Source organism: Rhinoderma darwinii, chromosome 2 (assembly GCF_050947455.1).
Source record: "Rhinoderma darwinii isolate aRhiDar2 chromosome 2, aRhiDar2.hap1, whole genome shotgun sequence".
Classification (NCBI taxonomy): Eukaryota; Metazoa; Chordata; class Amphibia; order Anura; family Rhinodermatidae; genus Rhinoderma; species Rhinoderma darwinii.
The window spans coordinates 291,753,300-291,766,573 of record NC_134688.1 but is presented as its reverse complement, the minus strand read 5'-3'; the positions used below and the strand labels follow the sequence as shown (position 1 = coordinate 291,766,573).

The 13,274-nt window shown below is 40.3% G+C and overlaps 1 protein-coding gene across 1 annotated transcript in view; it reads right to left on the bottom strand.

The window, feature by feature from the left end:
- UBXN11 (UBX domain protein 11) overlaps positions 1-13,274 on the bottom strand; it is a 73,815-nt gene that overhangs the window by 23,099 nt on the left and 37,442 nt on the right. Inside the window, exons 10-11 of the mRNA XM_075853458.1 lie at positions 2,414-2,531; positions 622-725 (exon numbers count right to left, since the gene is read on the bottom strand). Of these exons, the coding sequence (XP_075709573.1) occupies positions 622-725; positions 2,414-2,531 (222 nt within the window). The remainder of the gene's footprint in view (positions 1-621; positions 726-2,413; positions 2,532-13,274) is intronic.

Here is a 13,274-nt window from a genome sequence, read left to right as displayed (position 1 = left end):
TGAGAAGTGTTCTCTACAGAACAGTAGTTATCTTATCATTACAGGCAGGATTGCAATGAAAGGTAACACCTCCATATAGATAACACAGGATCCACCATTGACAATAGGTGATGGCCACACCCCTCCTATTCCTTCCTGCACAATGGCCTCTGCACAGGTCACGGAGCATATCTAGAACACTCCCCCATAGAAGTCAATAGGTCCCTTCATGTTCACACAGTTCACGTGGCTGCTGTAAAGCATATCTCTAAATGCAGTTAACAGCAGCTCATACAAGATGGCTGCCCCCATAATCATGTAAAGAAAATATAAAAAAAAATAAAAAATATCGACAATAAAAAAAATTGATCAGAAAAAAGGTTGTTTTACTATCTGATTTTAATCATGAAAACAAATATAGATGCCACTTTTCTTTTAAGGCCCAAACTAAGCCACATCCTTAAGGGGGTTAATCGAATGTGCATATCCAGTTAAGTATGGCAATTTAAATCTTTCTCCTAGAGACTTCAGACTACTACATAAATAAACGGTTAAACACTGGTGTTACAGGCATATTCTGACTCCATCTAATAATGAGGCTAGAAAGCACGAAACATATACAATGTGCGGAAACATACATACCAGCAGAGTGTCTCTAATAGGACCCTGAATATCCATGACACGACCACCTTGGACAACAGATTTAGGGAGTCTGCTTAAGAATTGTTGTACAGAAAGCCGAGGACCTAAAAACACAAATGTAATTCTAGAAGTTGAAAATGGGTGATGAACGAAGATACATTATTTGGCTTGTATTGTGACAGACTGTTTTAGACTTCATTCCCACTTGGTTGGCAATGTCCCCATACTGTTAAAGAGGCTCTGTCACCACATTATAAGTGCCCTATCTCCTACATATTGTGATGGGCGCTGCAATGTAGATAACAGTGGTTTTTATTTTGAAAAACAATCAATTTTGAGCAAGTTATGCACAATTTTAGATTTATGCTAATTAGTTTCTGAATAGACAACTGGGCGTTGTAAAGAGAAGTGTATGACACTGACCAATCAGTCTTGAGAGTGAAGACATTGCCTCCAGCCAGGACGCGATGTCTATTCGCACTCCCGACACTGATTGGTCAGCGTCATACGCTTCTCTTTACAACGCCCAGTTGTCTATTAAGAAACGAATTAGAATAAATCTAAAATTGTGCATAACTTGCTCAAAATTGATCGTTTTTCAAAATAAAAACCACTGTTATCTACATTACAGCGCCGATCACATTATGTAGGAGATAGGACACTTATAATCTGGTGACAAAGCCTCTTTAAATTACCATACCATGAGTTATGGTAAAGAAGAAACCTGAGCCCTTTCAACCAACCAATCAGATGCACTGAGAGGGACGGGTTGGCTCCTTCTGGCTGTGCATAGACAAAAATCTCAAATCACCAAATGCAAAAACAGCTTTTGTGTGTTTAAAGGGAAGGTGTCATGAATTTTTTTTTTAATTATTATATTGCTTTTAATAAAATATAAACAAAAATTTTATTTATTAGTGTTGTGACTTTAAACTTTTTACTGTGTTCTTACTTTTACTTCTCTATGGGGGCTGCCATTTTTTCTTTCATCTCTGTATGTGTCGATTAACGACACATACGGAGATGGAATACGGCACATACAACTCCATAGAGAATGCGAACTGGAGCCGTTCCATTCACAGAAGCGTACGCCGTCTGTGTGGGAACGGCGCATGCGCCGCTCCCACACAGACCAAAACTAAGCTCGTTCGTATGAGCGAAATCCGGCGGCATTTTCATGTGGACCGGAAGCCACTACTGGACAGTAAGAGGATGACTTCGGGCCGCGGCTTCTGGCCATATGTTCAACGAAGCGAAGGCGCAAGGAGCGTAGACCAGCGGAGGCGGCAGGAGCAGGTAATTTATGTTCATGTATGTGATGTGTGTATTATGTTCGTGTGATACTGTCTGCTGAGCCCTGTATCTAATCATCCTACACTGTGCAGTCGCTCAGAAAATGGCGGCACACAGTGTAGGAGGTTTGAAGATTCAAACCCTTCCTTCTCCTGGCACTAGCCAGAAGAAGGGAGGGGGGATTGTGTGAGGACACCCCAAATTTGCAGCATAAATCAATGAGGTTACTTTACCACAGTGACCGTGCTACAATTTTGGGAACTGCTCCATCTAGCGACCAGCACATGGAAATGTTATAAATTAGAATCTAATTTATAATATTTCCTGACTTGTGAAAAAATTAAAAAAATTAAAACAATGTGTAATCACTCAAATACTAATTGTTTAACTGAAAAAAAATAAAAATAATAATAATTCTAGCGACACATTCCCTTTAAGGAAGAAAATGTTGTCTTCTGCCTGAATATTAGTTTTACCATGAACAATAACATTACCGTACCTGGTATCTCACTAGTCTCAGTTAGGTTTCCTTCTGTACATCCAACACTTTGACCTACACCAGGAAACTGATCCCATGACCTGCGTTCACGGAATACTACATTACGCATATCTGTAACCTGAAAAAAACATATGTTAAGCTACTTGGTCATTGCCATCATTTTTGTATTTTATAGCAATAAAAAAATAATAGCCCACAGATTCTTCTAATCAGTCACGAAGAAACAGTTAGGATCTATTCACATCGCGCTTGAGCCTTCTGCTAGAGGTGTATGTCAGTAGTATTTCTCAATATATACCTCTGACTGAAAGCGCCAGCATATTTCACTGTAAAGGAAAACCTCACGAATAGGACCCCATTGCAAAAAAAAAATTGTACTACCTGATATACTTTTTTTTTAAAACTTTTTGCCTCTTCATAGAATAGCGTAGTCTACTAAAAAAGGTGTTCCGCATAAGTCAAAAGGACATTCTTTCGATATACGCCATGTCATTGGGGCCCTATGGGTAATTTTGGAATACGCGCTGGAAGCTCTCCCAGAGCATGCGCCGAATGTAGTGGTAACACAATGTGAACACACCCTTGCACATAATGTGGAACTACAGTCAAGACAATAAGTTGAAACATTACAACTGACAAACTTATAGTAAAAAAATAAATAAAAAATAGAACACTCCATACTGTGATTTTATAGCACACTGTTAGATGAACTGTCACTGACTAATGTCAGATATGTGGTATTACTGTATTGTGCTCAAAATAGTACAACTAAGACTTCTGCTCAAAAACGTAATTCCCAAACGGTTCCCTGAGAATGACCTGATATAATGAACGCTGCTGTAAAAGAACGAAGTCTAAGAATTTATATATGCAGCTGTAGGGTAATTAAATTTTTCATTATATATTTTTTCTATTGTTTCTAATCAGATAACTTTAGTAGGCAAGTGTGGGTTAACTTAGGTTATGGGTGGTAGTAAGGCTGCAGGAGGCAAGTAAGTTGTAGGAGCAGAATCTCATTCACACTTTTTTATGACTATGCATATAAAATGGCTTATTAAATTTTACAGTGGTTTTCTAGAAGGGATAACTCACTTTTAATACTTTATTTTTACAGGGTAAACAGGTTCTGTAAATGCTGATGTGTGTTAACTCCATCCTGACATTTGTCGTAAGTATTCATCATGGAAAACTAGTGCTTCCCGCAATATGTCATATACTCGCAACAAATGGATGGCATGGGCTCAGAAGCGGAGCCTGTGCCATCAGCTGAGGGTGTCAGCTGTATGTTACAGCTGACATCCTGCTGTAAAGGCGGGAACTGAAGCTAACCCCGATCCCCACCATTAACCTCTTAGAAGCAGCGGTCAAAAGCGACAGCTGCATTTAACCCCTTAAGGACGCAGCCTAGTTTGGGCCTTAAGGCTCAGAGCCCATTTTTCAAATCTGACATATTTCACTTTATGTGGTAATAACGTCGGAATGCTTAAACCTATCCAAGCGATTCTGAGATTGTTTTCTCGTGACACTTTGGGCTTCATGTTCGTGGTAAAATTTGGTCGATATATTCAGTCTTTATTTGTGAAAAATTGCAAAATTTAGAGAAAATTTACAAAAAATAGCATTTTTCAGAATTTAAATGCATCTGCTTGAAAAACAGACAGTTATACCACCCAAAATAGTTACTAGTTCACATTTCCCATATGTCTACTTTTGATTGGCATCGTTTTTTGAACATTCTTTTATTTTTCTTGGACGTTACAAGGCTTAGAACATAAACAGCAATTTCTCATATTCTTAAGAAAATTTCAAAAGCCTTTTTTTGAAGGTGCCAGTTCAGTTCTGAAGTGGATTTGAGGGGACTATGTGTTAGAAACCCCCATAAAACACCCCATTTTAAAAACTAGACCCCTCAAAGTATTCAAAACAGCGTATAGAAAGTTTTTTAACCCTTCAGGCATTTCACAGGAATTAAAGCAAAGTGGAAATTAAATTTGCAAATTTCATTTTTTCTGCTGAATTTCAATTTTATTCAATTTTTTTTTAGTAACAGAGAAGGTTTTACCAGAGAAACACTACTAAATATGTATTGTCCAGATTCTGCAGTTTTTAGAAATGTCCCACATGTGGCCCTACTGCGCTCGTGGACTAAAACACAAGCCCTAGAAGCAAAGAAGCACCTAGTGCATTTTGAGGCCTCTTTTTTATTAGAATATATTTTAGGCAGCATGCCAGGTTTGAAGAGGCGTTGAGGTATCAAAACAATGGAAACCCACCAGAAGTGACCCCATTTTGGAAATTACACCCCTCAAGGAATTCATTTATGGTTTTTGTTATCATTTTGACCGCACAGTTTTTTCACAGCACCTATTTGAATTGGGCTGTGAAATGAAAAAAATGATATTTTTTCCAATAAAATGTCATTTTTGATCAAATTTTCTTATTTTCACAGGGAACAACATACCCCATTTTGTTGCCCAATTTGTCCTTAGTGCGGCAATACCCCATTTGTGGTGATAAACTGCCGTTTGGGCCCATGGGAGGGCTCAGAAGGAAAGGAGCGCTATGTGTTTGTTGGAGTCCAGATTTTGCTGGATTGGTTTTCGGGTGCCATGTCGCATTTGCAGAGCCCCAGAGGTATCAAAGCAATGGAAACCCACCAGAAGTGACCCCATTTTGGAAACTACACCCCTCAAGGAATTCATTTATGGTTTTTGTTATCATTTTGACCGCACAGGTTTTTCACAGCACCTATTTGAATTGGGCTGTGAAATGAAAAAAATTATATTTTTTCCAATAAGATGTCATTTTTGATCAAAATTTCTTATTTTCACAGGGAACAACATACCCCATTTTGTTGCCCAATTTGTCCTTAGTGCGGCAATACCCCATTTGTGGTGATAAACTGCCGTTTGGGCCCATGGGAGGGCTCAGACGGAAAGGAGCGCTATGTGTTTGTTGGAGTCCAGATTTTGCTGGATTGGTTTTCGGGTGCCATGTTGCATTTGCAGAGCCCCAGAGGTATCAAAGCAATGGAAACCCACCAGAAGTGACCCCATTTTGGAAACTACACCCCTCAAGGAATTCATTTATGGTTTTTGTTATCATTTTGACCGCACAGTTTTTTCACAGCACCTATTTGAATTGGGCTGTGAAATGAAAAAAATGATATTTTTTCCAATAAGATGTCATTTTTGATCAAAATTTCTAATTTTCACAAGGAACAACATACCCCATTTTGTTGCCCAATTTGTCCTTAGTGCGGCAATACCCCATTTGTGGTGATAAACTGCCCTTTGGGCCCATGGGAGGGCTCAGAAGGAAAGGACCACCATTTGGCCTACTGGAGCTTTTCTGGTGCTAAGTCATGTGTGCAGAAGCCCCTGAGGTACCAGTACAGTTGAAACCCCCGAGAAGTGACCCCATTTTAAAAACTACACCCCTTAAGACATTCATCTAGAGGTGTAGTGAGCATTTTGACCCCACAGGTACTGTGTAAAAGATAATGCGCAGCAGATGGTGCAGTGTGAGATTTGCAATTTTATATATGTATATGCCATTTCAGTGTCCAATATAGTGTGCCCAGCATGCGCCACCGGAGATATACACCCCTTAAATTGTAATGTGGGTTCTCCTGGGTACGACAATACCCTACATGTGGCTGTTATCAGCTGCCTGGGCATACGGCAGGGCTCAGAAGGGAAAGATGAGGGGGGTAAGCTGTGCGGAGTGCATCAGGGTAAATTGAAAATCAAGGGATGTATGATACATTTTAAAACAATCTTTTATACAGAGCCCTGGTTTTTCGGGACACGTGTCACATTGGTATATTGTGTTCTTCCTTATCCCCCTCTTATAGCAGACTCTGCACCTCTTTTGACTCTTTCCCTTTCCACCGGTTTGGGGACCTTCTCCTGGAAAGTGTTGCCCTGGTACGATGCGCCCCCCCTTCCTGGTCCCTAAAGATTAGATCTTGAAATTCCAGGAAAGTTCCCCTCTGGCCTGCACATCGACGTAGCACATACGCATTGTACAAAGCCATCTGTATGATGTGCCCGGCCAGCTTCTTATACCTCACCGCATGGCGCTGTAGGGCTTCAGGACTTGATTTGACAAGTCCATCCCTCCCATGTACCTATTGTAGTCCAGGATGCAGTCTGGTTTGGGGGTGGCCTTTCCTTCATATATCCTAAATCTGTAGGTATACCCTGATGCACTCTCGCAGCTTATACATCTTCACGCCATACCTTGCCCTCTTACCTGGCAGGTACTGGCGGAATTGAACCCTCCCTTTAAAATGTACCAGGGACTCATCAATAGAAAAACACTTCTCGGGGGTGTATGCTTGGGAAAACCGGGCACTGGAACGGTCTAATAGGGGTCTCCGTTTATACAAACGGTCAAAACTGGGGTCATCTCGGAGTGGGCACGGCTCATTATCAGTATAATGTAAGAAGCGAAGTATTGCCTCATTTATTTATTTTTTTAGGTTCCAGTTAATTTCTGAAGTTGCTTTGAGGGGCCCATATATTAGAAACCCCTATCAAACACCCCATTTTAGAAACTAGACCCCTCAAAGTATTCACAACAGCATTTAGAAAGTTTATGAACCCTTTAGGTGTTTCACAGAAATTTAGAGCAAAGTAGAGGTGACATTTACTCTTTTTATACCATTTTTTTTATAACACAAAAGGATTTATCAGAGAAACGCAACTCAATACTTATTGCCCAGATTCTGCAGTTTAGAGAAATATCCCACATGTGGCCCTAGTGCGGTAATGGACTGAAGCACCGGCCTCCGAAGCAAAGGAGCACCTAGCGGATTTTGAGCCCTCTTTTTTATTAGGCACCATGTCCGGTTTGAAGAGGTCTTGTGGTGCCAAAACATTGGAAACCCCCCAAAAGTGACCCCAATTTGGAAACTAGACCCCTTGAGGAATCCATTGTAGTTTTCATGGGGTGCATGCGGCTTTTTGATCAGTTTTTATTCTATTTTTAGGTGGCGTGGTGACTAATAAACAGCAATTCTACTATTGTTTTTGTATACTTTTTTTTTTACAGCGTTCACCGTGCGCTATAAATGATATATTAACTTTATTCTGCGGGGCGATACGATCACGGCGATACCAGATGTTTATAGTTTTTTTTAATGTCTTATGGCGTTTGCACAATAAAATACGTTTTGTAAACAATCATTCACTTTTTGTGTTACCTTATTCTAAGAGCCATAACGTTTTTATTTTTCAATCAATAAAGCCGTGCGAGGACTTATTTTTTGCGTAACGAACTGTATTTTCCATCAGTACCATTTTTAGGTACATGCGACTTTTTGATCTCTTTTTATTCCATTTTTTGGGAGGTGAAGTGACCAAACAATTGTGATTGTGGTACGGTTTATTAATATTTTTTTTTACGGCGTTCACCGTGCGGGATAAATAACAAAATAATTTTGTAGTTCAGGCCGTTACGGACGCGGCGATACCAATTATGTATAGTTTATTTGTTTGTTTATATATTTTTATTAATAATAAAGGCCTGATAAGGGAAAAAGTGGGACTTTTACTTTTATTACTTTTAAAACTTTTATTTTCTTATTTTTACACATCTTTTTTTAACTTTTTTTTTACTTTATTACTTTGTCCCACTAGGGGACATGAGGGCAGGAGGCCCTGATCGCTATTCTAATACACTGCACTACATGCGTAGTGCAGTGTATTAGAACTGTCAGCTACTCACTGACAGCAAGCATAGTGGGTCCTGACGTTGTCAGGACCCACTAGGCTTCCGTCTATGGCATAGCCGGACGCCATTGTTTGGTGTCCGGTTGCCATAGTCACCATCGCCGGCCGCTATCGCGTAGCAGGCCGGCGATGGCAGCTTAACCCCTAAAAAGCCGCGATCTCTATAGAACGCGGCTTTTAAGGGGTTAATCAGCGGGGACACAGCGATCGGTCCCCGCTGTAGGAGCTGTGACAGCTGCTGAACAAGACAGCAGCGTCACAGCTCCTGTATGTGTCGGGAGGACGGCCGAAACGGCCGTTACTCCCGAGACGTACTATTACGGCATGGAGCGCGAACGATACAGCTGCCATGACGTAATAGTACGTCAAGGAGCGGGAAGGGGTTAAAGAGGCTCTGTCACCAGATTTTGCAACCCCTATCTGCTATTGCAGCAGATCGGCGCTGCAATGTAGATAAGAGTAACGTTTTTAATTTTAAAAAACGAGCATTTTTGGCCAAGTTATGACCATTTTTGTATTTATGCAAATTAGGCTTTCTAAAGTCCAACTGGGCGTGTTTAAAGTAAAAGTCCAACTGGGCGTGTATTATGTGTGTTACATCTGGGCGTGTTTACTTCTTTTACTAGCTGGGCGTTCTGACGAGAAGTATCATCCACTTCTCTTCAGAACGCCCAGCTTCTGGCAGTGCAGACACAGCGTGTTCTCGAGAGATCACGCTGTGTCGTCACTCACTTCCTGCCCCAGGTCCTGCATCGTGTCGGACGAGCGAGGACACATCGGCACCAGAGGCTACAGTTGATTCTGCAGCAGCATCGGCGTTTGCAGGTAAGTCGATGTAGCTACTTACCTGCAAACGCTGATGCTGCTGCAGAATCAACTGTAGCCTCTGGTGCCGATGTGGCCGACACGATGCAGGACCTGGGGCAGGAAGTGAGTGACGTCACAGCGTGATCTTTCGAGAACACGCTGTGTGTCTGCACTGCCAGAAGCTGGGTGTTAACGAACAGAAGTGGATGATGCTGATTCGTCAGCATCATACACTCCCATTCCTAACGCCCAGCTAGTAAAAGAAGTAAAAACACCCCGATGTACATACATAATACACGCCCACTTGGACTTTTACTGTAAACACGCCCAGTTGTACTTTTGCAAGCCTCATTTGCATAAATACAAAAATGGTCATAACTTGGCCAAAAATGCTCGTTTTTTAAAAATAAAAACGTTACTGTAATCTACATTGCAGCGCCGATCTGCTGCAATAGCAGATAGGGGTTGCAAAATCTGGTGACAGAGCCTCTTTAAGGGGTTTGTAGCCAATCGGCATCCCCGCGACACGATGGCAACTGGAGGCCTAACACTGGCCCCCCCAGTCTGCCGAGTAGGGAAGCCTCCTAGTCCTCGCCCGGAGGTGAGGCCTAAAAGGCTTCCGGTGGCGACAATAAGATGGTGCGGGCTAAGAAGCTAAGCCCGCGTAATTAGCGGCAGGTGTCAGCTGTATAAAATGAGTTATGGCACCTGTAAGTCAGGAAAGAAAAAACATGAAGTTGATATTAGGACAACACTCTCCAAGCAAAATTCCCCAAACTGCAAAGGTGCAGAGTGTGTACCAAAAGGGGGATAAGAAAGGACACGATTTAACAGTGAGTCACTGGCCTGTGCATAAATGATTGCTTCAAAGTGTACCACAAATCTATGGGTTATTTTTTTATTTTTTTTTACCCCATTGTTATACCAGTTTATTATGCCCTGATGTACTCTGCCCAGCACATATATGCCCCCAAATTATAAACTGAAATATCAGTAAAAATCCAAACAAAACTACTAACAAGTAAAATCTGCGCTCCAAAAGTCCAAACAGCAGTTTACTTTCACATATATGGCATTGCCAGAACCCTTTTAACAATTTTTGGGGTGTGTGTCTCCAGTGGCACAAGCTGGGCAGAACATATTTTCCGCTGAAATGTCATATCTAGGGAAAATTGCACCATACTTTGCACCATCCGCAGCACATTCATTTATGGAAAAGACCTGTGGGGTCAAAATTCTCACTACACCCCTTAATAAATGCCTTGAGGGGTGTAGTTTCCAAAATGGGGTAAATTTTCAAGGGTTTCTTTTATTATTTCACATCAGAGCCCTGCGCGTTTGAACCAATACTTTGTAAAGTGCTAAATTAGGCTTCAATTTCGCATCGTACTCTTTCACTCCTGAGCCCTGTCAAATGTCCAGGAAAAGGGTTAGGGCCACATGTAGGGTGTTTCTAAAACCGGGAAACGCAGCATAATAGTTAGAGAGCTTTCTTTTCATGGTGGCACAACATATAGGGCACTAAAATGGCATATCTATAGAAAAATTGCCATTAGCACTCTGCAACATCGAGTGCACACTAATTTCTGGAAAACACATGTGGGGTTAATATGCTCACTACACCCCTAGGTAAATACCTTGAGGGGTTTAGTTTCCAAAATGAGGAGAGTTTCACTTTTGGAGGCAAAATCTGCACTCCAAAAGCCAAATGGCGCTCCTTCCCTTCTGAGCCCTGCCGTGTGCCCAAACAGCAGTTTATTACCACATATGCGGTATTGTTGTTCTCGGGAGAAATTGTTTTACAAATGTTGGTTTTCTTTTTCTCCTTTATTTATTGATAAAATGAAAAATCAAACACCTGTGTGGTCAAAATGCTCACTTCACCCCTAGATCAATTCCTCAAGGGGTGTAGTTTCCTAAATGGAGTCACTTTTGGAGAGTTTCCACTGTACTGGTACCTTAGGGGCTTTGCAAAAGCGACATGGTGCTGAAAAAACAATCCATCAAAATTAGTTTTAACACATTGTGCATATAGGGTCTTTCTCAAGACAAATTTCAGCGGTAAGTGTTTTACCAATTTTTTTAATTTGAGTTTTCTAATTTTTTTTTTAAAGCTTCAAAGGGTTTTAACAAAATGTCAGAACCGTGGAAAACTCCTTCAATAACTAACTAGTAACTGTATATTTAAGTCAAATTCAGACCATTGCAGTAAAAATTTATTTAATTATTATTAAATAAGTAAAAATTATAATGTAACTCAGATCCTTACTCCCATACTACAGTCTGCCAAAAAAGTGATCTGTCAGGTTGGATTGTTTCGGGACGTTGTCCGCTAAATATAAATGTGTATGGCATGATCAGCCAAATACGGCCGATCATTCGCAACTCCCTGCTGATCTGCCAATTTAGGCCTCATGCACACGGCTGTAGCTGTGTGCACGGTCCATGATTATAGTATGGATGGCAGCGGAGTGTCATCCGCGGGCTGTCCGAAATTTACGGACCGTGCACATATTGATTTCAATGAGCCCGGACCGCAAAATTACATATCCTATTTTTTTGCGGTCCAGGCTCCCGGCCAATGCACGGACCGTGTGCATGGGCCAATAGAAATGAATGGGCGGATGAATTGTGGACGCAAAGACACGTTCGTGTACGTTAGGCCTTAGTCTGGCATATTCATGGTCGGATGATTCCTACAAACAATCCAATGTCAGAATCTTAGGTATATAGCCAGCTTAAGGTTGCATTTACACATGCCAATAACCAATTTCTAACAAATGAGACCAATCTAATAGATCACTATTATCAGTAGGATTTTAGCATGTAAATGGTGACCTGGAAGAAAACTTCATTATATGGAATAGGAGAGATTTATTCTCTCAAGAGGAGAAAAGATGGGAATCAATTTTCTAAGAAAATATGTGTGCGTAAATGGCCAATTCAGTCCAACTATTAATATACGGATAGTGGTCTGACATCTGAGTATGCAAACACATAAAACTAGATGAAATCCATATTACAATCAGAATTAGTAACATTTTAGAGGTAAACTAAACCCAAAACATGCCCTAACAGACCAGCAGATATTATCAGCATAGCTGACGGCAGTCTGATCAAAGTTTGCCGTATCAAGCAACTACTGGATAGGAAGTCTGTGTGGAATAGCAATATTTCATTTTAAGTACCATTCGGTTGACCTGATATGTGACATTTTTATAAACTAAATGTGTTTGTAAATGTTAAATCATGCACAATTTTATATATATATATATATATATATATATATATATATATATATATATATATATAAAAAATTTATTTTGTATTTTTTTTAGAAATCGGTAGTACATATAGTGAAAGTGAGTAAAATATGTTTAAATGATTCCATTTTGTGTAGCATTCATCTTGTATGTCTAGCATCTATCTTGTAGCCTAAAAGAATCAATTTTGTGCATGTTGCGTTAAGCTAATATTGGATGTCAGCATTGTCTGAAACAATTATCTGTTTTGTTCCTGACCTGCATGTTTAATCTTTCTTGCTATGGAGAACATCGATAAATATTTACCCATTTTATTATGGGAAAAGGAGTCCACTATTTGCTACTGTCTGGAGAACAGTTTTGTTTACTGTAAGGGAGGGTGGCAGTTTGACTCTTAGCCTAATCACGTGGTATATTTTGGGAAAATATGGTTTTAAATGTAAAAAGTCTTTTGGTTCAGGACAAGCATATTTTCATTGTATGCTATTGGCTAAATCAAAATTAACGTCACATTGTAAACCATTGGCTGGAATCAAGCTATTCCTTTTTCGAAATATATTATTGTAATTGCTTTAGTAAATAAAGGCGGAGGAGGATATTTGAGTATACAAGCATGGTCACTGTGTCTTCTCTCCGATATAGCCTATGATTTGGATCTGGATAAATTCACTGGGCAGGTATCTGTTGACATACCCATTACAAATTGCAGTCTAATATATTTTGGGCCATGATTGCGTCAACAGTTTTTGGTGCCGAAACCCGGGAGATTAATCATCAGATAGCGGTCACTGGAGGTCTGGTATTGCATTAGTGAAATCAAAACCGCAGTAAGTAAGGAGCTTATTCATACACAACCCTTTTCACTCATGTATTGATGGCTGGAATTGGCTGCCATGACTTAACATCTCCCGGGTGAAGGAATTTATCCAGAATGGTATAAAGGATCCAGAGGTATGTTAAAACTTTTTGTGTGATGAATGATTGCAGATGCGTACGTTGTCTTGAGTTAATGTTGAAGATGTGTAAATTTGTGTCTTGAGTTAATGGTATGAA